The 25188-nt window shown below is 39.5% G+C and overlaps 1 protein-coding gene across 3 annotated transcripts; it reads right to left on the minus strand.

Moving 5' to 3' along the window:
* Window positions 1-1481: 1481 nt before the first annotated feature.
* On the minus strand, window positions 1482-23926 carry slc25a25b (solute carrier family 25 member 25b). Of its 3 annotated transcripts, none has more exons than XM_030064755.1 (11): window positions 22993-23926; window positions 11382-11508; window positions 11139-11226; window positions 9841-9876; window positions 9320-9431; window positions 7835-7993; window positions 6835-6987; window positions 6626-6733; window positions 5217-5384; window positions 4972-5122; window positions 1482-4073 (listed from the first exon to the last, which is right to left on the minus strand). In XM_030064755.1, exons 1-11 carry the CDS (start codon window positions 23344-23346, stop codon window positions 3889-3891), a joined length of 1641 nt encoding a protein of 546 aa, XP_029920615.1. In that variant the 5' UTR covers window positions 23347-23926; the 3' UTR covers window positions 1482-3888. The 3 variants fall into 3 exon arrangements, with proteins under 3 accessions (XP_029920615.1, XP_029920617.1, XP_029920616.1); XM_030064757.1 differs by lacking the exon at window positions 22993-23926 and adding an exon at window positions 17628-17765; XM_030064756.1 differs by lacking the exon at window positions 9841-9876.
* Between the last annotated feature and the right edge of the window lie 1262 nt (window positions 23927-25188).

Consider the following 25188-nt stretch of genomic DNA (forward strand, 5'->3'; position numbering starts at 1 on the left):
TACAATCAGGACCAGCGGGAATCAGTGCATGAGACCTCAGCTCATTGAACTTAGCCAGTTGCTCTCAACTCAGCTTAGACCTGCATTTGGCCAGTAACTACTGTACTAGTGTACACAGATAACTTCAAGTCTTCATCTGGAGAGCATGTAAAAACAACACAGTGCTTACGCTTACTCAGAAAGCTGTACAGCTCTGGTGGGAGTCACAGCAGAGCCAGTGTGCAATAACATGTTACAGAAGGTACGGATTTCACATGTGGTGAAAAGGTATGGAGGCCTGTGGGAAACTCCCGGTGCAGCTGGCTGAGGGATAAGTGCCCATTTGTCCTAAGTACAATTAAAATGTTAACCCTTTGAAACCTGAACAAATTCACTTGATTTCTTTCAAAAACCGACCACAATACTTACTGAAAAACAATTAAAATAAAAAAATAAATAAATAAATAAAAAAAATAAAACCACTGCAAAAAGCAACATGATTGAAGTGTAAAGAAAAAAATGCAAAAACAGTTAAGTGGCCAGTGACTGGGATATTAATAAAGCATAAAGTGACCTCAAATTATCAAGAAATTTTGGGAAAAAATACAAGAAAAAATACCTAAAATGTCCAGAATATTATTTTAAAAAATAAAAAATAAAATTAGAAAATATTTCTAAAGTAATTATCACTGTAACTACAAGAAACATGCAGAAGAAAAAAAAAACACACACAAAAGTAATTTTAAAGTAATTTTAAAAATAAAAGCTTTCCACAAATAAAAAGGTTCCCCAGGTTTCAAAGGTTAAATCAGCTGTATCAGTATTGGGAAAACAGATATCTGCTTCGTTTACTCCTTTCTCATTGTCTCTTGAAAACAGCGTTTTGTGTGTAACCTGATGAACGTCTTCTGAGGCACTTGTTAAGTACACTACCATACTGACATCTGAGTGTTTTGCCATTTAAGGACTCCACTGACCTTCACTGTGGTTCATACCCCATGCAAACTGAGCAACCATCACTTTCCTGTTAGTGTTACCCTCATCCTTCTGCTGTGGTTCAATTTATACTGGTACACCAAGGTGCCAAATAACAGAATTTTGCACTATAATAATGATATACACTTCTTTCAAAACAAGAACTAGGCCTGACAGATCTGCTTTCACTACATGTCAAATTTATCAAAGATTCTAAGACAAAGTCAGACTTCCCCAATAGGAAGCCCCCCAAAAACCCATCATTCATTGCACAACAAATTTGCATCAAGCACAAGTCCAAAAGTAAATATTATTATAGTCCATGTGAGTGGTCTATCAGGGCTTACACATTCATTATGAAATGTGCCAAACCCTTCCAGTGCTCTACTAGGAACCCTCCATAGACATTCAAGTGTATTTTAAATGTTTCTCAGTCCACAGTAATGTCTGTATCCATGAAGCTCTGTTTGACCTCTGTTTTTAAGATCAGTGCGCTTCAAATTTGGTGTCACTACTTTCAGCATTTTTTTTTTATTATTGCGTTTTGTCTTTAACATGGTAAGGTAAAAGACAATTTTCCAGGTTGCAGACAATAAACTTTTAATTTGGTTAAAAAGAATCTAGTTAGGGGGCATCCTGGTGGCTCACCTGCTGTGTACCACATATCAAGTATATGTCCTTATCACAGCTGCCCGGGCCCTTTGCTGCATGTCATATCCTCTCCCTCTCCCTCGCCTTTCCTGTCTCTCCCTACCACCCTCTCAAATAAAGCTGAAATGCCAAAAAAAAGAAAGAAAAAATCTACTTAGTTCTGAAAACAGGGGGACAGTGATATAATCATTTCAAGGATAGTGCAGAATTTCCTTTTTCCAGACACGGTCTTTTAACCATCTCTCCGCCAAGTCCACTTGATACACTCCTTGGCACATGGAACTAATGAGTTTGATTGACATTGATTGACATTAGGTGATTAAGTGGGACACTTCAGAAACAAAACATTCTTTAGTGCGTGCAAAATCTGTCAAAATGTACATTTGTTGATTAGTGTGCAGCTTGTATGATGTGGTATTTCTTGAAAAAGGAAATGTATGTAAATGCAAAATTGTGAAAAATAGTCTGAAAACCTTAAGCCAGCTTTTCTTGGAGTTGAAGGCTGAAAGGGCCTTATGAATTACATTTCTGTTTTGGGTGACATTTTTTATTTGCCATAAACTCAGCAGCGTAATCATGTGTTTTCAAAACCAGAAAGCACAATGTCTCTCATATTTAAGTGCAGATTTCGAGTTCTAAAGTGAGGATTGTAGAAAAATGTGGGTTAACATCCAGTTATCAGATATATAGAACTGAGCTTGGGTTTTCAGATCACTTTTTGTGCTTAAAGATTTGAAGTGCTTTCATACAATTTGTTTTTGGGGAAAAGCTCTGTAATAGGCAGACATGATAAAAGATGTGTGATATGTCTATTAAAAGCTACCCTGGTTACAGACCTGTGAACTGCACTATTGTTTTAAAAAATTCTAGTGATTCACTCTGGTCTACTATTGCCCAACTCAAGTGGAATTTCTTGGTGGAAAAACTGACTGGGCCAATCAGAGCTCTTGTAGGGAGGACAAATGTTGATGTAATCAAGCTGTTCCAGAGCCAGAGAGATCAGAGAATACGAGCTAACACTGGAAAAGAAAATGTATGATAAAACTACAGATGTTGCTACTGACGTTTTAAATAAATTAAAACTAGAAACACTCAAAGCAGAGAAACATTGCATGTTAAAGTTGTTTCTGAGAGGGGAAGATATTTTGTGCATTCTACCAATGGGATGTGGCAAAAAATGAATTTAATTTATCAACTAGCCCTGCTGGAAAGGCCCCCACTCAACTGTTCAAATTATTCTAGATCTGTTCCAAGGGCTAACAACAGGCTGGCCATGGAAATGCCCTGGAGCAGAGCTGAAATTAGACTTCACTGAACTGTTCATCGAAATGTTTTTCATTGGCTTTTTGGCAATATGGAGTTCTTGCATTTGTTATGACCCCTTCCACCAACAAATTGACTTGGCATAAACGGCACAAAGTGTCAACACTGTCTGACATTTCTAAAGGAACCTAAAGTTGCTAAGTTAGACTGATTTGCAGTAGCGCTGTAACTGGCTAAAGCAGCTACCATGTTGACTGAGAACTACATCAGTTGCTAGTGATTGGTTAACAGGATTCAAATCCCTTTGCCTCTGGCTACAACAAGGGCAATTTCGCATTGAATAATGGAGTGTACACGGAATAGTCGTTCAGTCTGAATATCAGGCTAATGCAACGTCTGTCTACTATTTCTTTCTCATTACAGACCAGATTGACATCTCTTGCCATGTAAAGGACAATCCAAGTTAATTCTTGAGTAACTCACTCCCTCATACAAATGCTAGTGCCACAGTGCTGAACAGCATCATTGGTCCCCAAATCAAGCAGGTTTTCAGCAATCTTACATGGCTTCAATGTAAACCTTGGTCTTTCTATGCCAAGATTAAGCTCGCAATTGACATTTGAAGCACTACTAGACTGCTAAAAGAATGTTTTAAATAGTGACAATAACGATTTTATAACTTAAAAACAGATGACTCAGTCAAGGTTTTGCCCATACAGTCTTCATTAGCTTCCCTTCATATTAGTGTCCTTACAGTCTCCTATCATTTTCTTGTGTCCTCTTTACCTTGTTCTGAACATCCCTTCTTCTCAATTTAATTCCTCAAAATTCTGAATTTAATTTACCTCTAAAATGTGCGGTTGAGGGGGTAAAAAACTAAGCTCTGTGACAGAAGTTTTCCCTCCAGTTTCTGAAGCTCTGTCATTTGGCTTAGCTCCTCACTGTCTTCTCTTCAATGCTCTGCTCAAAAGAAAACAAAAGAACTTAGGGAGTCTTGCTTTATGCTGTCTGCCGCCTGCCTCACCGCGACTGGACACCGAGGGTGATCTTGAGGTGCTCGTAGACAACATAGCTGATGCTCACGGCTGGAATGACCTTCATGAAGTTGGGTGCCAGGCCTCTGTAGAGTCCCATGGCTCCCTCGGTCCTGACGATGTGTCTGAACAGGCCTGTCATGGTCATCTGAGGGCCTCCTTCCTGAGTGGCTGGTGGAATCCATGGAAAAATAGGCTGATAAGACACTGTGCTGCCTAAATAAATGTCATCATGCCTTGACTTCCAGAGGCTGCAGTTCCAACAGCATTTCATTTTAGTTTATAATACCAGAAATTTGATATGTTTGAACTTGTGTTGTAATGTTTCAATCAAGTAAGTCAACTGTCTATATGAATGCTTCTAGTTGTATTGACTATGGATCTGCACATGGAATCCAAGACAAGACTAGATTAAGTTCCTAGATCTCCACTGAATTGGGCACACATGGCAGTCAATGGTAAGACAGTACTTGATAGCCATGGCAGTGACCATTAGGCTAGAGGGAAATAACATGTAAAATTAAAGCAATAAATATAATTTTGGATTTATACTGTGTTGAGTAATGTTGAATGTTATGATGCTTCCTAATAGCCTACATAAGAAAGACTTTACTGTTAAACAGTGGTAACTGTTTTAGGAAGACTGAAATTTACAGTAGTTTACAGTTACAGTAGCCCTCTCTATGCTAAATTAAATAATGCTAAAAAAGATATATTATTTTGACCTGGCACTAATGTCACACGTATTTCACTTACCTATAGTTTTAGGAAATGGAAAACTGATGGTAGCAACATAAACCTTTGTTTTAACAGTCCAGTGTACAATCCATAATAACATTATATCCCTGCATGTTTCAAAGTCTCTTCATTTTTCAGTGAAACTGAACATGGACATAGGACAGAAACTTCAACTCTAAATGTTACTCCAAAGAAATAGATACTGGTGAAACTGAGTTGGGTTACTATACCAGCTCTCAGCTCTATGATTAGTTTGTGCTCAATTGACCTGAACATTCCTACAGCCTACTGTGTCTGGAAAGCTATGAAAGTGGAGAAGGCAGCAACTAACCTTGGGCCTGCATGCGAGTCCTGACCAGGGCTAGTGGGTAGCTGGCCAGCTGGCCACAGGTGCTGGAGGTTGTACCACAAGCTAGGAGGACAAACACACCAGGATCTGCGCTGTCTGTGGCAAACCTCTGTAGCCATGAATTCTTCAGAGTCTGACAGAGGAGAGACATCAAAGCAGTTGGACCAGAGAAAACAAATTCAAAGATAAATGTGAAAAAGACAAGTCAGCCAACAACAAAGGCAGACCTCATAGACAGCCAAGTCAATGCCAGCGTAGGGGATGATGCCCAACATATTGGGGATGTAACCCTTGTAGAAAGCAGCCAGGCCTTCCTTCTGTAAGATGTGTTTGGCACAGTCCACAATGCCAGAGTACTGGCCTGTCTTTCTCAGCGCCAGGCGTGTCTTCAGCACCTGAGGGGAGAGGGAAGGCAGCCTTGCTAATGTATGAAATGAACCTTCATTTTCTTGTCAAAGAATAGCAGGAGGTTGTAGATACTTGAAAACATATATTTTTAACATAAAACGCTAAAAGTTCAGTGAGATAAGTTGGATCTAGACCATGCAGAGTCTTAAGAGTAATTAGTGAAATCTTAAAATCAGTTCTAAAACTAACAGGCTACCAATGAAGACACACTAGATTAGGGAAGATATGGTTACATTTCTTATCAAGATCAGGAATGGACATGTTTTTTTTTATGTGCTGCTCAAAACTGAGCCTGGTGTCAAATAAGATTCCTAAATTCCTGGAGGCAGGTTTAATATACTGATTAGATGACTGAGTTGCTCAGTGCCACTAATGAGGAGCTCAGTTTTGTCTGTATTTAATAATAATAAAAAAAATGGAAGATGTCTGTTATATCCATTAAGCAGCTATGCAGAGAGGACTTTTTTTATTTCACTAGGCTTGCTGGAAATATATAACTTTGTGTCATCTGCATAGCAATGGAAGGAATTACCATGCTTTCTAATTATGTGACCCAGAGGAAGCAAGAATAAAGGGGAAAAAAATTAGCCCAAGAACTGAGCCTTGAGGCACACCACAGCTGATCAAGGACTGTGAGGATGCAAACCTATTCATGAGTTGAGTCCAAAATGGATTAAGTGGCCAAATAGTTAAAAACTGCATGAAATTAACATTTCAACTTACATACTGTCCACATGCTGTTTGTGCATTGCGCAGCATATTGCTTACATGTAAAAACATTTAACACTGTAACAACATACAAACATGTTAACGATGCTATGTTGATGAAAGTGTTGGTTTTGCGGGTTTTTGACTAATCTACAAATTTCTAGGTTTTCCAGCAGGTGTGGGCACCTTGTGCTTATAAGAATCTCAATGACATAAATGCTTGCTCACACCCTGTGCATAATTGAGACCACAGTGAGGGTCTATTTTTCCTCTTTATATGTAAGATAAGAGGTGTTTTACATTGTGATATAATGGCTTGAGGGTCAAGTGGAAATGAGCAGTCATTTACAACCAGAAACAATCCATTGGGGATATTTCTTGCAAAAAATGTGGAATTTTTTTGGAATTTATGAAATGCTTAATATTAACCTTCCATATATCGGTGACCACTCTTTATCATCAGTATACAGGTAAATATAATGTAAAAGCAAGCAGTTTTGTGGTCACATAGTCTCCTCACCTCCATGGGATAAATGCTGCTCTGGGCGATCGCTCCTGCCAGAGAGCCTGCCACAAACCTCTCCATGATTCCCAGTGTCTCCTGGTTACTCCCGATTAGTCGTTTAATCTAACAAAAACACATGGCACACAAAACAATACTGCTTTGTGAAAAGCAACTACACAGAGTATGATAAGACCAAATCACCCACTTTACCTGACCGTGCCTACCTGTTCATAGGCCATGAACTTGATAGCTGATTCAGGGGCAATTTTTATTACATTGATGCCATTGCCTCGCCACAGCGACCTCACTCCGCCCTCCCGGATCATCTGAACAAAGCCACCAGCGATGCGCATGCTGTTGCTTCTGGAGGCATGAACCTAGGGAGGCCACGACCAGGACAAGGCAGTATTGTTATGCATTCTCATAGCACATACAAATTCACTTCTTTCTATTCAGCCTATGAAGAAAACGTCTGAAAAAGTTAGATCTCTAAAGTTTTGTTAGACAGAATTCTCAGAATCAAACTTCAAACTCCATGTAGAGAAAGAGTTCTTTGTATTTGGCACAGTGATACTGTATTTCCCCCAGCTTGAAAGCAGATTGAACAAGCCCATGCAATAAATGCTGAAATCTATTCCCATTCTCTCTGATAACTGATAACATTAATAATACATACAGTCAAAATATGAACCATTGCTTTTTTTTTTTGTTGTTTTTACAACAGAGATAGTCCTATGGTTGCACACAGCTAATAATCACTGCACCCAGCAGAAGGATAAATTTATATTTAGACAGATTCAGCTCCAAATGTACCATTTTCTAAAACAACTTGTTTTCATATTTTGATTTTGTCTTGTCATAAAGATGCAGATCTGCCACTTAAATAACTCAGCTTTGCAGATCCTGGTGCAGTCCTAAAGGATCTGCAATTCAACTTTCAGTTGAATTGCAGATACAAGATGCAGATCCTAAGAAGAGCAGTTACATAACTGATCCACATTTGTGTGTCAAAAGCAACAGGATCTTTGAATAGTGTGGTGTGCTGCAAGTTACGAGAGATTTTGCCACTGACAAACACCATAAATTTCTCTGAAGGACAATTTGTTACTTTAAAACCACCAAGGAAAACTGAGCAACCTTTGTGCTTTTATGAATCAATAAGCATAAAAGATAATCAGTATATGCCACAGTTGAACTCAAGGTGTGTGGGTGTGTGTGTTTTACCTGCATGAGAACTTTGAGTCTGTCAAGTGGAGCAGTACAGGTTCGAGACACAGCACCGGCTCCTCCTCCGGCCACTAGATGTCGCCACCACATCCCCGTTTTCTTCTCTTCTGCTGTGAACTCGTCAGGCACCATCAAACTTTCCCCAACATCAAATATCTGCAGAGGAGAATTTTTATTTTATTTTTTCCCAAAGTTTTGTGGTAATTTTATAGTTACTACATTTTAAATCTAAAATTGTAATATTGTATTATTGTATTATTGTGATAATTAAAAAGGTAGTTTTCTTGTAATTACAACTTTTTGGGAATTTTTTTGGTCATTTTATGTAGTTTACTATTTTTTGTTGCAATTTTTAAGGTAATTTTCATGAGTTTTTTGCTAATATTCTCATCTTTCAGTTCAGTTTTGTAATATTTTTTTATTTTTCGATAATTTGTCTGGTGATTTTCTTGTATTTTTTCTTTTTTATTCTATTTTATTTTATTTTACAGTGTTTTGTAATTTTGTTACATTTCATTTGTTTTATGATAGTGTTCTTGCTTGCTGGGCTACTAGAGCACTAAGCAAATTACTGATGACCACTACTGTGCTGCCTTCAAAAATTGGCAAAAGGTTGGCAGGCAGCATTTTATGCAAGCATTTGAGTGGGACATGACTTGATGCCTTCGTGTCTTCAAATACTGTATCAGCAAACAGCATTTTTCCTTTTGGTATACAGCCTTTAAAGGCCACCACACACTCACACAGGCACACTAACAATATTTGTGAACTGCTCAACATTCAGTGTTCAACTTTTAATTACCCCCTTGCTTTGGTGTGAGCTCTGTCTGTCTATTTATTTGATGTCATTTTCTGTTTCAAAGTTGGCCCACCAACTAGAGGACCAGGTCTCGTCCAAAAGCGACAGCGGGGTCTGCATCATGGGAGTCTGCATCATGGGAGTATTGGATTATGTAGCGCTGACCTCTGTAGCACATTCTGATGCCTCTGTTCTTCAATGTAATGGGGAAACTGTACATGTATGTAAACTAAAAAACTGTCCTGTCTGCCACATGTACCCCTGTTAGCACTAGTTTAGCCTTGAGCGCCATGTAAACAAAGGAGATAACGGTGCATACTCTGACGTTACAAACCATTCATCAACACTGAATAAGGAGTTTCTGCAAATCTTGGAAGGAGTTTTCCAAAAAGTTGGGTTTCAGTCACCTAAAAAAACGCAATTTGTGTGTGGATGGTTTTCAGAAATACCCGTGTTTGTGTGGACATGGCCTTAAAGTCTGAGAGCTTAGGGTGAACATTGATATTGGGGTGTATTTTATGCATGCTGACAGCTCACTGTTAACTGGTATGATAGTGTCAGTTTGGCTGTAATATGCAAGTAAATGTCAGTAAAAAAAAAAAAAAAACAGTCCAGTCAGGGCTTTTGCTTAATGTCTATCAAGTTGCCAGCTCTATCACAAAACAGAGAAGATGATGGTGTACCGTAGAGTGTTTCCAGTAGAGGATGATCTCAGGAATGTTGTCAGCCGGGTGTAGTAGATGGTAATCCCGCCACTCGTTCCAGTCAATTGTCATTGTGCCGTTCTTATCCATACTAGAAATGTAAGGAAAAAAAACATAGGGCTGATTAAAAACTGGACCATTTCCTGCTGCCACCCCGTTCATGATTGTCTGAAACAACAAGCTGTGCTCACATGCACTGTGCTTTATCAGCTGATGGTGACTTTTGTTATGCTGCATTTTTCTGTATGAATTTATTAGCTTTTTGTTGTGGTTAGACAGTAAGATGCTCTCACTTGAGCACACCATGCCACCACTGAACCACCAAGAGCTTCGGCCCGATTTCCCTGTTTTTTCCGACTGAACATTTGTTACTTTTTCAAGATATGTTTGCTTCTGACAGGAAAGAGAAAAAAGAAGAAGAAAAGCTGCTGGAAACTGACAGACGATGCATTGATGGTTGTGACATGTTGAGCAAGCAGACTATGGAGGCTACTACTTACTACATGATAGGGGCCCAGATAAGACCCTTCCTTATTCTGAGACCAGCACAAGAGAAGGAGAGACAGACAGACAGACAGACAGGAGGTTAGAGGAACCACAGACAAGGAGCACACTGGGCCATGATGACATGGCTCGGTCTACTACAAATCTAACCAAAAGCCACTACCACATTAACAAAAGCAAATAACAATCACTTGTGTCACAGTGTGAGAGAATATCAAAATCCCAACAACGGTTAAAAAGGAAGCAGTTACTTTTTATGGAACAAACAATTATATGCAAATCTGTATGAAGTGATCCACAACATTTTTATGTAAATATATGTCTACGTTGTTACTCTTGATCACCAATTAATGTAACACAGATGTCACTTGGCTTACTATATATTCATTTCATTGAAGCTTTTAAACACTCAACTGTCTGGTTTTCCTAGGAAAAGGAGAAATTATGTGTTTTAGAAACAGATTAGTGGTTGTAGCCCATAGTTATCAAGCTTCTAAGGATTATTCATAGCAATAGTACTAAAAGTGCTGTTATGATTAAAATGGCCACCTCTCAGAGTAGGACTTTAGTTATCAAGAACCCTAAACTTACTCTGAGCGAGGAGTAGTAGCTCTCCTTTGAGAATGAATGACTAATTCACTATTTTATGACAGGCACAACCACAAACTGACTAGTTTTTCTAACAGAAAAAAGTTACATTGAATCTACAAGCATAGCAACATGAACGATACCACCTCAATCCAATTGGTATACTCTTTAGTAAATCACCATTATCCACTATTGATAAAACTACCTGTGTGACTTGTGTGTTCTCTGATAACTCCTTACAGTTTAGCACGCCTCTGCAGGTCTCCTGAAATGTAGGGCCAAATTTGCAACACTCTGACAATATTTGGCCACTTAAGTCCATTTTCTTTCTTTGAGAGGCTTGATAACTACTGGCCCAGATAAAAAAAAATAATAATAATAATAAAAAAAAGTTTGCCACCTGCAGAAATTCAAACTCCATCGATAGGATGTAAAAAGTCTGACAGACTATGTACAGTTATCCTGCCATGCCAAACATCTGAGAACTATGTAAGAAAGGTGCGAACATGACATCAAGTGATGAGAGGTAGAGGGAAAAACATTTACCTTTTAAGATCGAGAGTGGAGCGAAAGATTTATGGCACAAATTAAACAATGCAACATGCACACACACACACACACACACACACACACACACACACACACGCACACAGTAATGCAAAGACATGCACACACAAATGCACACTATTGACACTATTAGCCCCACCTTTTGAGAATCTTCTCAGCCTGTTGCTCGGAGATGTTCACTCCCAGGTCACGAAGGGACTGCATGATTTCTTGTGAGTCAATTCGGCCTGGGCCACAGAAAAATCAAATAAAGCAATCACGGATCTAAACTGCTGATGTGTATCTGAGATTTGAGATTCTGCATTTTGATTACTATTGGTCCTCAGTACACCACGGTGGAAATGCAAAATAAGTCAGATTACTTGATAGCAAATGCCCTCACCATCGTTCTTCTTGTCCAGGCTCTTGAAGACAAGTCGCAGTTTCTTCTCATGGTCTCTGAGATAATGCACAAACTCCTCAAAGTCTAACTGTCCATCTAGGTCCTTGTCTCCTGCTTTCACAATTTTCTGTCAGAAGAGAGGAGAGAAGATTACAATCCAGTTTAATACACAAGCAAGTGAGAGAGGAGAATGTGGTGGTGTCCTGCAGAAAACAGCTGTGGATGTAGGGAGTGGCTGTTGTGGGGCACAGATAGAGAGAGGTGCATAATTCATAACAGATAATAACTGTTTTATTAAAGAGATCACCCTCCTCATTAGAGGCAGCTTTATCAGTTTGTGGACAGAGTGATGTGAGAAACAGCGGTGAAGGTCAGGGAGTGTAAGCTTCCACCATCTCTTACCATCTGCGCATTGTTGACTCAGGCTGCAGTTTGGACGGCTTTACAGCCAACACGGCCATTAGGGTAACTGACAGTATGGGCAATCCAGGGCACTTTCTGCCCATCTGGCAGGCCAAGCATGATGGAAGGATTAGAGTCAGTAGGAACCACAGCTAAAGAGGAGATTCACTCACTGCTTCCCTAATGGGCACGATGTCAGAGAAAGACTTTCTCTACTTTCTGATAATCCCCTGGTTCAGGGAATTTTGGGATGAATGACTAAAGCTGATTCAAAGGGCATATATCAGAAAAAAGTAGCTCAGAAATGCCATACAATAATAAGAGGACGAAGACATGCTTGAAATACTAGGCTGTGCCATTCTTGAAATATGCATGTTATGCTACTTGTGGCATTGATGATACACACTGTACTAGTGCAGGGCAATATATCACTATTGTTATATAAGACTAAATATCTTATTAGATTTTGGATACTGTAATATTGTAATATGGCATAAATGTCGTCTTTTGTGTTTGTTGTGTAAACAGCAACTTTATCACTTATCAGTAAACAAAAACAACTTGGCCTCATTTTTAAAACATCCTTGTTATTTGTCTATTTTGTGGTGGGGATGTGCGGGTAATTTTGTGGTAATGTTATGGTAATTTTCTTGTAATTTAATTTTAAATATTGAGATATAGTAATTATAGTTTTTATGGTAGTTTTTTTTTTGTTCTCTAATTTGCTGGCCATTTTCTGGGCATTTTCTAGTAATTTTTACATTTTTTTGCTAATTCACTTGCATTTTGCAAACTATGTTATAGAAAGAAATCAAGTGAATCTGCTCAGGTTTCAAAGGGTTAATGAGCAGCGATATCTGATGGTGAACGTAGTGAGACAGGATGACGAAGGGGATTTTTCACAGTAAAACCGATCTTTACTTTTATTCATTAGATATTTTTATCTTTACAGCAAAGTGTATTACGTTCCTAACATGGTATAAAGAGAAATATAGTTACATGCTTTTATAGCTGATCCCCATGCACTATCTCCACTAACAACATTACATCTTAACTTTTCTAAATACCACTTGGCAGAGGGCTATAATAGGTAACTGTATTATGTCTTCTGGGATGTTTCCTTATCTCCCAGTGTAATACAAATGCTCTCTAGGCATGGATACTGTGGATATTATGGGTAGGATGTGACATCCTGAAGTGCTAATTCATCACACCCACTTCTCTTGAAACAGGTGACAGAACAGATTAAACGCATTAATATTCAAAATGCTAATTCTACTGAATAAAGTCCCACAATCGGGTGCCATAAAATGGCAATGGCTTTTAAGGAGGCAAATGAAAGAGAGATAAATGTTACTGGAAAAGTGGAGGTTAAGGGCCCAGAGGAGCTGATATCCTCCTTGTAGTCCCCTTTTGTCTGTCTTAACTTCTCAAGCATGTGTGCTTCTTGTAAATGCAGGAACACACCATGTGTATCCTGCACCATATGGCAAATAATTACGGCTGAATATAGAAACTTCTCATCAAGTCCCATACTGAGCATTATGGTTTGTCACATTCATTCCACTATACCAAGGGCAAAAATTTTCACCACTAGAGTTACAATAATAGTATGAAGAAGAAGAAGAAGAAGAAGAAGAAGAAGAAGAAGACCAACAGTGACAGCTATCAAATGCACACAAAGGTAATCAGTAATAACCTTGTTAATAATTAAAAGCAATGAATAAAAAATGTGGGAACTGAAAAACTGACATATACCCTTGGAATTCAAGTAGACAAATTTAAAAACACTTGGAATAAATGGACTGAGTATACTGCACCCAAACAACAAGATTTTCCTGTGTGACAAAATCGATTTTGGTAAACGTATACTAATTACTTACCCCTAGTTCGACTGCAAACTGTAAAGCTTTTTTCTTTCTCTCTTATTGCCGTGGTTAATCAGGGATGTATTACCTTCATTTAGATATAGAGGGTCACTGGAGGCCTAATATGAATATTTGATTTGGACATCACCCGCCTTGTATTTTGTGTTATTTTGAATGGATATGTTTCAATTCACCAATACCTTGCAAATTTTATTATATAATAATGTACAATTATATTGTACATTGCTACAATGCACTGTACTGTTAGTAAGAACACTGAGTGTAAGCATATTGGAAAGGTTGTAAATTATGTGGTCATCAACAAATAAAAAAAGAGGAATTTGAAAATGTAAGAATTATTACAGAAAAAATCAAAGGAATTGATTTTTAGAAGCGTTTTAAAGGACTGTAGTGATTTGGCTGCTTCACAATATAAGAGCTTTACACCTTTGCAAATTTAAGTAACTTTCCAATCCAGAAAGGGGGCACAGCTGAGAGGACAATCAACATGTTTGTCTGTCACATAATGCATGTGAGCAATACTTTTCCAAATGATTGGTTGTTTGGGGAAAAGGGGGAATTGACTGCACCTCAGGGAAATCCATCCATGTGCACCATTGGACTCACATGATGGAGACTATCAGTCTAACAGAGGGCTACAAGTGTTAATCCATACAGACATAGAGGGGCGTTCATATGCTGATATACAATCACTCTTGTAAGTGTAGTTTGTTGCTTTTTGTGGTCTTTTAACTCACTGTAATGCTGTGTTTCATTTAACTTGTAAAGCACATTTCATAGCATTGGCATATATGAAATGTGCTATAGGTGGGTTTGGTTTAGCAGAGCTGTCAAAAGGTATGATGTGACAGCACTGTCAAAGTAAAACCTATTGTGATCTGCCCCATTTTTTGCCTTTTCATGTAAAAAATCCATTTTGCATTTGTATGACGACCACAAATGAAGATATGAAAACAAGAGAAAACCCTGTGTTTGGAATTACGTTGTTGCTTTATGTACTAGTCACTTGCTCCATGGACAACAGACCAGCAGGTCAGGTTATTTTTTAGGTCATTTTTTCCAACTGATTTTTGGAAAATGGGAAAGTCTTCACAATTCCTGTAGCGATCAGTGCTGCAAAATCTTCCTTGGAAGTTATGTATTGTCTTTGCACATTGCCACCTTCGATGGCAGTCTAGTCCCTGAATCAATGGCAATATAGAATCCCACTGAGTGCAACAAACGCACTCCATTTCCAAACACAGGACTATTTGCTTTTATTTATGGTCATCATAGATATACTAAATATATCAGTTAAATGAGTATTAAAATAAAAAGCTTTGGTGACACTACAGTATTCTTGGCAGATTTCACAAAGTCTGGGCTAGCTGTTCCCATTCTCAATGTTAGCTCCATACTGGACACAAAAGGATGACTTTGTATCATTCTGCTCGTCTGACCGTGGACATGATATGATGACAATGACATGAGTATGAATGAATGGCATGTGTAAATATACAGATTTTTCTTATTCATCAAATTTCACCCAGCAGTTTGCGATGTGTGTCACACATGTTTATATCATGACGATGAAGCGTATTATCAGTCAGCACTACTTCAAACACATCTGAAATTGTGCACATGTTGAATTGACATGCATTAGAAGTAACACCAGAGTAGTGTTACAAACTGTAGTCACTGGGAATTAGAAAAGAGCAAAGCTAAAATGTCCAATTCTTCCTTGACATATTGTGTGCTTGTATTTGCCTTGCTAGTAATGACAGTAAGCAACACACTGTGCCGGTCATGGGCCATCACTGTTGCTGTGACTGTAGCTTTACAGAGTGGCTTTATTTACCATTACAACAGATGTGATGTAACTGAAGTTTTTTTTATTCTTTTCTCCAGTGAGCACCTAACTTACAGGTTGGAGCAGATACCCTCTAGATACCCTCTATCTATGCTTAGGCTTCCACATTGTCCACAACAAAGCATCCAAAATTCTCTGCGCTGACAATCAGTCCGGCAGCTACTGTAAACTTGTGGGCTGAAAATCCTGCTCAGCCGCTCGTTCAGTTTCCTGTCATTTTAAATGTAGAATTGCCATAATTATGACCACAGCTTTCTTGTAATTGCCTTACTTTCTGTCTGGTCAATTTTTGCTAATTTTCCCAGTACTTTTCTTATAATTTCTTATTGTAAGTTTGTGTCATTTTGTAGAAATCTTTTGGTAAATGTCTTGTATTTTTTTTCTTCTTTTTTCTCTCTTTATTGCTTTTTGGAGTAATTTGTGCAAATTGATAGACAGAAATATAGAAATAGATCAAATTATCAGGTGAATACGTTCAGATTCAAAATGTTAATATTCAACTGGTTAAAGTTGTGTTGTTTTTTTTGTTTGTTTGTTTTTTCTTTCTTTCTTAAAATGAAACAAAGGCTTAAGGTTTGCTGGTAACAGCAGGTTTGTTAGCCATCCATGACACTACACCATGATTGACAGACAACTTACAACTTAGACATAGTTTAGTCAAGTTTTAGCAGAAAAGTAAGTGTTTGTTAGCTAACTAAGAGCTATCAGACACCGGCTGAAACACAATGTTTTTCCACTGCTTTAGTCCTCACTGCAAAACCCCTCATGTGACTTGCTACGTCACATTATACAGAAGCTACCCCAATACCATGCCCATCTAACCATACTGGTATGTTTATCTGAATGGCAAAGACCATTATACTCCATTCAACTTCTGTAGCTATGAGTACCATTTGCACAAAGTCAACACACACTGATGAGGACGAGTTGCTTCTGAATTTGTGAGGGAACTCTCGGCTTTTGCCTGAAAGTGTGATAGTTGTATGGGCATTTGTACAATTTGGCTTAGTTTCAGAGCAAAAGAGAAACTGGCCAAATGATTCAATAACAGATATGTGTGTTGCTGCTTCCGTCATTCAGTACTAACTACAAGAAATGGGCAGAAAAATATATTCATTTAAATCGACCAATCAAGTCATTATCTTTACTACTTCTGAGCCGTGTAGCTGCTGGAGCGCTTGCAAGGGGGAAGACAACAATCACTGATAAATAATATAGTTTACAATCAGTTACAAGAAACAGCACTACTTGAAAATCATGCCAGGTCAACTGAAGTCATACGAGTGAACCAAGCTCAAAGTCATTTCACCGTTCCCACAACATCAGATTTGTGATGACTATATAAGTCTGTAACTACCACTCTCGCACCCCACAGCTGTCAAGATGACCTTAAAAAGAGCACTTAAGCTCAATTGCTCCAGTGACGTTGCCCACTGTGCTCACTGTGGACTGCATGTGTTCTCACTCCTGGCCAGGGCTGAAGTGGTGGTTGATAAGATGAGTGTACCACTAATTAGGTATGCAGATCATTAAGGAGGAAATTAGTATACTCTACTATATATTTCAGTGGCTGTCTGGCTGATAGATGGGGAAAAAGTATATTGCTGATGAAAAAGTTAGATTCATGGTAACTTTCTAGTAGAGCCTCCATTATTTTTTGACATATAAAGTTGTATTTTTTGTTTTGTTTTGTTATTTTAGTAGTCATACTGCCCAACAGACTTGAAAAGGTATATAAACAAGACTTGCCAAGACCTAATTTATATTTTTGGGAAAATAGTAATTAGAAAATAAAGAAAATAGAAAATCGGTTGTAAAGAGGTTGTAAAGACTTGTGATGGGTGATCTGATCATATGGTGACAGACCCTTTTTAAAGCAGCAATCTGGCATAAGTAGTGGGGTAAATACAGGTGTTATTAATGACACAACACTGTCTTGAACAGAGGCCAGGTCCTGCTGTTCATACTGACTCATTGGAAAGACTCTGCTACACTGAAATGGAACAGATCGTTAACTAATGACATTAGTAACACCTGTGTTTACCTGCTATTTAATGTCCAAATGCCTGCTGTGAAAAAGATCTGAAGTTCACCATGTTTTCCTACCTGTGGAAAATCCATAGGGGGTGCCACCATAATTAATACTGTGGTCTTCTTTGGAGGAACATTACTCTTACTCGTTTCTTTTTCTTTATTGTCAGAAGAATGGGAAGTCTTTCCCCTGATGTCAGCTTCCTCCTTGGAGTTTCCTGTAACCTCACTCTCCTTCTTCTCTGGCTCCTGATTTCCAGCAGCCTCACAGTCAGTCCTGCCAAAAAGTCTCTGGAGCAGGAAACTCAGCATGTCCTGCAGCATCCTGAAACCGGGGCTTGAAATGTGTGAGTGCGTTTAACAGGTGTGCAGACTGAATGCCTCCTCTTGCACACTCTGAAAAATGACATTAAAATGTGGCTTTCGGCAGAGGTAGAGTGCTGAACTAGCAGATCAACTGTAAAAAAAGGTCAGGTGAGAATGACATGAGACCACAGTGAGCAAGAGACGTCTCCTCTACTTTGTTCCACGTCACTGCTCCAGCTCAGCATCTCTGTCACTCATCTTCTATTTCATTAAAAACACTTAAGAGACCTCTTCTGTCAGCAAAAAGACGTCCGGTGCCAGATTTGCATTAGTCAAAAATGCAGAAGGACAGAGATGAAGTGCTCCTTTTACAACAAAGCCAAATCTTGCGATGTAAGTTTCGATTGAGATTGACGCATGATTAGTTCTCCTAGAGTACAACACTTTGAATATGTTGTGCTGAATATCATCAAATTCTGGCAGCGGCAGTAGCAGCACAGAAAGCCGGAGTCTGCCACTTAGCCAGTTTCAATATCATGACTTGGAGTAATGCAGCAAAAAGAGCCTCCAGAAACCTGCATCCTCACTGCAGCCATGCCCCAACCAATCACTGAAGCCCATACTGGCAGGTCTGACTACTCAGCACTGGCACGAGCTCCCCAGCCAATGGAGGACAAGATACTAGCAGGCAATTAATTTATGCCCTTGTTTGTCGTACTGACTAAAGGGTGGGGGTGGGATGGAGCACAGGGTTTCCCCTCAGTCTCTCCTCCCTCACAGTAGAAAATCTGCTGAGTGATGCCTCCCTCCTCCCTCCTTTTGTGCCTCCTCCTCACATAACACCCTCCAAGTCATTCCAAGCACATTGTCAGCATCCGCCAGGCAACCCCATCCAGCGTGACAACCGAGCTCTGCCACATTTCAATCCTCGACACGTACTGCTTCACTTGACGCTGCTCCTCCTCTGTGAAGCTGCTTTGAAAACTGCTCTCTGATGCTGCAAAACATGTCCAGCTATCTGCAGACCTGCTGCTACTACAAGCCGCACACCGCAGTCAAACTGCATCACTCACAGGGCAAATATATGGTTTCTGGATCCACCACCAGGATTTTCACATTTGAGTGAATAAGCATCTCCGTCTACTATTACCACAGTCCCTATTAAGTTATTATAAAGAATAAAGTGTGGATTATTAAGGTACAGTATTACCCAGTTGCCATGGTATGTTAGGCCTTATTGTGTTTGTGTTGTTAATATGAAAAAGTCCTATATTGTTCAAATTTGCCATCTAGGTTTGATGTTACACAAGTGTCTACTATAATGGCCATTCTCTAATAATCAATTCCCTTTTGGCTGTTAAAAAAAAATGGTAAATGCCCAGCCAACAATAAGAGGTTTTATGATGTTCATCTGCACTAGTAGTGAGTAGCTGTATTATCCAAAACCTAGGTGTCCCAGCTGCTGTCTGTGGCTTACTGACTAATGGAGTGACTCAGCAGTAATTTATCACTGAATAGAGATGGGAGAGGCCTGTGGCATCCTCTGCTGCGGAAACGGCTCCCATCTCACTCTGAACCGACACCTCCTACATGTGTAGGAAGACAAACTGTTGCAGTTGAGTGCACTGCTTTAATATTCGCTTTTCTGAAACGGAATTGCATTCCATGTAAGGATAAAATGTGTGACACACACACAAAAGGTAAGCCACAGAGCTTGAAAGGAGCAGAGCGGTCAGTGAACTGTATGCTATGGTCATTTGGCTGGTATAGAACAAAATTGTGACTATACTTGTTTGCTATGGTAACAGGTCAATAGGGCCTTAATGTGTGTCACAGTTGTGCAAGAACTGTGCTGCAGCCAATGTACAATATGTGTATGAATGTGTATGTCCTGCTGTGTTACACAAGGTTAGCATAACATTAGCAAGCCTGTGCTTCTCCATTTAGCTTCTCCAGTCAGCATCTACAAGCAAACCTAGCTGGTTAGCATCATCAACTTTACTTAATATACTACTTAATATAACCACTTAAATACTACAACATGTCATAGTGTAAGCAAACTTCAGTGGAGAAGCAAAGAGTTTGGCAACTTTAAACAGGCAACAGACGTCCCCTGAGAGGCTCGACTTCTTCCCACTCCTTCTGTACTTGCTGCAAAAGCTCTCACCTTGGCAAGTCAGCAACTTGCCTGAAGTCAGGTTATATGGTTGCTATCCTGGTACCATGACAACGATACACATAAAAATAGCCACCACTCTGGTCCATCTTGGTATGTTGATCTGAATGGGAAAGACCATTCAATTCTAATCATGTTGTGTGCAGGAAGCACTACAAACTCTTGTAATTGTGACCACTGACTTGCATTAAAGGAGACTGTTGTAAGCACAGACATGAATCAGTGCTGTCAGCAAGCTAGCCAACATTTTGTTTTAGCTGGCTGAGACGACTTGTTAAGCCCAGATTCTTGTCTCATGTTTAACAAAATGCGAGCATTGTTTTCTGGTGATAATCTTTGTTTGTATAATATTGTGTATTAGATAAAAGGATTAATGAAAAAATATGCTTGTCATGAGAGTATGGCTGCAAAACGGCTATGGAAATGGGGCAGGGAGAACGGACGGATTGATGTGTTTTTTTGAGGCTGATACCTACATCTGATATCTTTCTACCCATAATATGCATTTTGGTAAGAGTCATAGTACAAATGGAGGTGCAAAATAGGTTTTACTCTGTTACTAATTCTACAGCTGTATTAAGCGATACACTCCTAGGATAACACGTCACACAAGTGGCAATTTTACAATCAACCAAATATCAAATGTAAAAATAATACTGAAAGACAAAACGCTGCTTTTTAAAGTGGATAGCCAATACCAATAATCTGCCGATATATTGGTTTATCCCTAATGCTTTTAGTCTATACTATGGGGTAGAGGGTGGAAAAGAGAGAAAAGCACTAAATGCAGAAAGAAGAGAGATTAAATAATGGATATACCATTGGATACTAGTACAACGCAAAACAATGGTAGTACGACACAACTGTCTGGAGAATTTTTCCAACAAAATTAACATCACAATAGCCTTTCATGTCACTCTTCAGGTCTAAACCACGGGTCTCATATAAATGATGTATGTTATTGTATCTGCAGAAATAAGGTGCAAATACGACTTTCAATTGCTCCCGCATCAAGCACTGCCCCATGGTTAAGACATCTCATAATGTAATGTTTTCTCAAAAGTTGGTCCTAAAATTATTACGGCTAAAAGCTAATGGTTAGCATTTGGAGCATCCAGCCAGTATCTTGCACTCAGTAATGATGAGAGGAACACAGCACCACTACTGTCCTACAAAACTGCTGGGAGGGGAGTGAAATAATATCTCCTTTTTCAAGATAGAACTATCCATGTAATATTTCAAAAATTATTCCATTTTAAGGCTGTTTAGATTGGACATTTTTATTTCTGCATGATCGTACTGGCTATGTAATGTTGTCATATTCTTCCCAATCTGAATAATTTGTGAGATCAGCTCTAATAGCCTTGCAAAATCAGCTTAGGGATTATTAAGTGAGAGTGGTTGTACTGGCAAAACATTAACTCTATGAGAATGAGTTTTGGTCAAGGAAGAAAACAAATGATAGGTGACTAAAACAGTGTAGCTCATTACATGTCTACATGTCAAGAGCAATGCAATGAACAGCAAGTAGCACACTTGTGGCAAGGCTGTCTGACGGACATCGCCATGTCCTACTGGGTTTCTGGAGGGTGAGGAGGGACATCCACGACCCTGGAGTGTGGCCTACTAATGTCAGCATGACACAGAGCCAGTCACAAGACCTGGTGTCACATAGGATTTAGTGCATCGGTGCACTTACATCACGCTGTATGCACATGCATGTGTTTGGTGAATGTGTGTGTGTGTGTGTGTGTGTGTGTGTGTGTGTGTATCAGTTGTACACATCTGGTGGTCATATTCATTGCAATATATTGTACAGTACTGAACTATGGGCAGTTGTGGTCAACAGTCCTCTTACAGGGAAACTGCCCATAACATAGAACAGATTGTTTTATATTATATTTAACATATTGAAGGACATCAACTTTTTAATGATCTGGTTAACTTGAGATGTATGGACGTGTTGAATCAATTAATCGATACAGGGTCATACAGGGACACATACAGGGCCATTTTCTTCAGGGATGAATAAAATTTTATCTTTCTATCTATTTATCTATGTGTCTTTGATGATCTTGGACACTTGCCAGAATGTTACAGCATCCAGGATTATATGGCTATCCTAACAACAGGGGGAGAAATTTCCAGAAGATCAGGGATACACACAACTCTGTTCTGCTTCCAGTCCACTGGTTACAGACAGTCAAATCATGTCACAGAGCACACCCTTATTTGGTTGCAATCCCTACACATTGGTTCGCTCTAGTCGCTAGTCAGAATGGCAGGATGTGAATTTGAAAACCTACAAGTGTTTGATAGATACTGTAATTGCAGTTTGAAATTGTGATATGGCAAACAATGGAGAAAAAATAACATATTTTCAAATGAGAAGGCCAAAACACAGGTTCAGTGATGGGCCGCAATAGATAAATAATTTATTAAGAATTAATAAAACATGTAAGACTCCAGTAGAAAAGGGCTTAGCACTTTTGAGGAGTACCAGAGCCTGTTTACACAGATGCTGATGGTGAGAGCAGCTGCTGAGAGACAGCTGGTTGCTGCTACCTTATGTCAGGGTAGGACTAGTTTTTCCAGATTTTTACCCACAAAGGTCCTGTAAAGGACCATACCAGTGATCTTGAATGTTTGGCCCATTTACTACAATTTACCCACATTTTACAGTGCAACAAATCATTTTGCAAAACGATTTAATTTAATTCAATTTCATCCAGGTGGGTGCTACACATAAGAGGCGGTTGAAATGAGCCCCACCCCCATTCACTGTAAAACGCTTTGAGTATCTAGATAAAGCGCTATAAAAATGTAATCCATTCTTCACTTCGTTATTATTATTTCTGGCGCAGACCCTTAATTTTGCTACACAGACTGGACTCGCCATTCTGTTATTCTCTATGACAGATGTGAAAATCAGCATAACCAAGTAGTACAGCCACTTACCCTGAGCTCATGCTCAGTGCGGTGCACCCCTAATTTCTTGAGCCCAATAGTCAGGTCATTGACACAAATGCCTCCATCCCCGTTGACATCCAGGACCTGGAAGAGCACTTTGAGTCTGTGGTCCTGCTCAGGGCCTCCACACAGCTCACATGGCTGTGACGGCTGGCTGGGGTCCAGGTCCTTGTCTGGGACAAGAGGCTGGCGGGTCACCGGTTTCGACGTGGAGGCTGTGTGGGAAGCTGTGGAGGGCTCCTCGGCATGCCCGCCTCCGCCGCCCGGGTCGACACCTCGGTGGCACTGGCAGAAAACCCCGCTGAGCAAAGGGGGCATCAAGGAGCCCTGCTGGTGCATCATCCGGCAGCTGCCGGGCTCCAGTCAGTCACCTGGGTGTCTTCTTGGTTAAGTCTCTGTTACAGTGCCAGCCACCGGAGTGTTTAATCAACAGTCAAGCCTGAGAGCACGCAGGAATGCTAGTGGTTTGTCTCCAGCGCCGACTACCACGTCACATGTCGCCTCATTTCAACCGGCCGGCTTTCACACTGCCAGCTGTACCGGCGTCTGGAAACTCGTCTTTCCTTCAAGAAAACATTCATACGGGAAACCGGAGACGAAAAACACACCTTCTCTGCTAACTTGGCGTAGACAGTTATCTAACGCGTGGCACACATCATTTCAAAGGTCTAAATCCAGCGAAACCGTTAACGTTATGGAGAGGAGCGGTTGATGCGATGAGGAGGACCCGGGTTGCCGGCGCCGTGATTATCTACTTATAATTACGGTACAACACTGACGAGTTGATAGCTATACCGTTTGAATATCGATTGCTATGAATATCTCCGATTTGGTACAGTTTTTAAAGACACTTCTTGCTAGAGAAAACAGAATTAATCCTCCCAGCTGTTCCCTCTCTTGCCGACTATACGAGGAAATTTTAGCGTCGTGCTTCAAGTCTCGCTGTGCACCGCGAGATCTGACGAACATGAGGGAATTTGAGTGAGGTGAAGGGTGACAGGCTGCTGCCCTTCACCAGCCACTGTCCTCCTCTGTCAAAGCAACACACAAGTATACGAATCAATACTTTTGTTATTACATTAATTAGTAATTAAAACTTTTTAATAGGCTACTTGTCAAATGATAATTACTGTCCCAAACTATATGTTGGTCATGCCGTTGCAGGTGGGAGTAGTCAAACTCAAAGTATCAAAAGCAATAAAGATATTCACCATGGAAAAATACTGTTCCCTATTCAAAGGTAACTAATAACGACACTTGTCGCCAGTGAAGTGATTATGGCAGGCTGCTCTGTCATTTATTTCCTAATGTATTCACTGATCACACTTGTGCACAGTTTTTTAGTCACCGCTCAGTGCTCTGTCAGGCACAGCATTATACCAGGTTCTGGTATTGAAATCAACAGCCTTCCAGTGATGATGAGAATAATAAGAGTTAGACACAAATCATACTGATTTGTGTCTAACTAAATGCCAATTTAGAGTATGGGGTAGTTTTAAATGACAATCAGATCTTTATGAACATTCTGACAAACAACTTCATAAGTATGTACACAATTCAATTAATACTTAGTAGAAGCCCATTTTGCTTTGAAAACAGCAGTAAATCTATTTTGGATTAAACATCATCAGCTTTGCCCCTCTGTGTAATTTTCCTCCATCTTTGCAGAGGGGTCAAAGTGCAGTGAGATCAACAGGGATCCTTCTCTGAACTCGTCTTTGGGCCAGTCAGCAGATTTTCTACAGGCTATGAATCCAGGCTTTATCCAAGCTGTTCCCTGAAACTCATGCTCTTTTTTCCAACCAAAAAATCCCTACATTTTTTTTTTTTTTTTTTTTTTTTTCTCAGAATGACTGTGGGAATATCCACCAATCAATCAATGAATCAAACTTTATTAATATAATACCTTTCATACATGCATTTCATATAAAATGCAGCTCAAAGTGCTTTCCAGTAAGATGTACATTTGACTGACAATCAAGATCACTTATCCAACAAGACACGTAACAACACCACGGTGTCTTACAAAGCCCCTAAGTTAAAAAATAAAATTAAAAGTCAAAATAAATAGATAAATAAATGTATTGTAATACAGTTTAATGAAATAAAATGTTACTGCTTTGGCAACTTTGTGCCATGAATGTTCATGCCAATAAATCACATTGCAATTGAAACTGAGTGTGC

The sequence above is a fragment of the Myripristis murdjan genome, chromosome 12 (assembly GCF_902150065.1).
Source record: "Myripristis murdjan chromosome 12, fMyrMur1.1, whole genome shotgun sequence".
Lineage (NCBI taxonomy): Eukaryota > Metazoa > Chordata > Actinopteri > Holocentriformes > Holocentridae > Myripristis > Myripristis murdjan.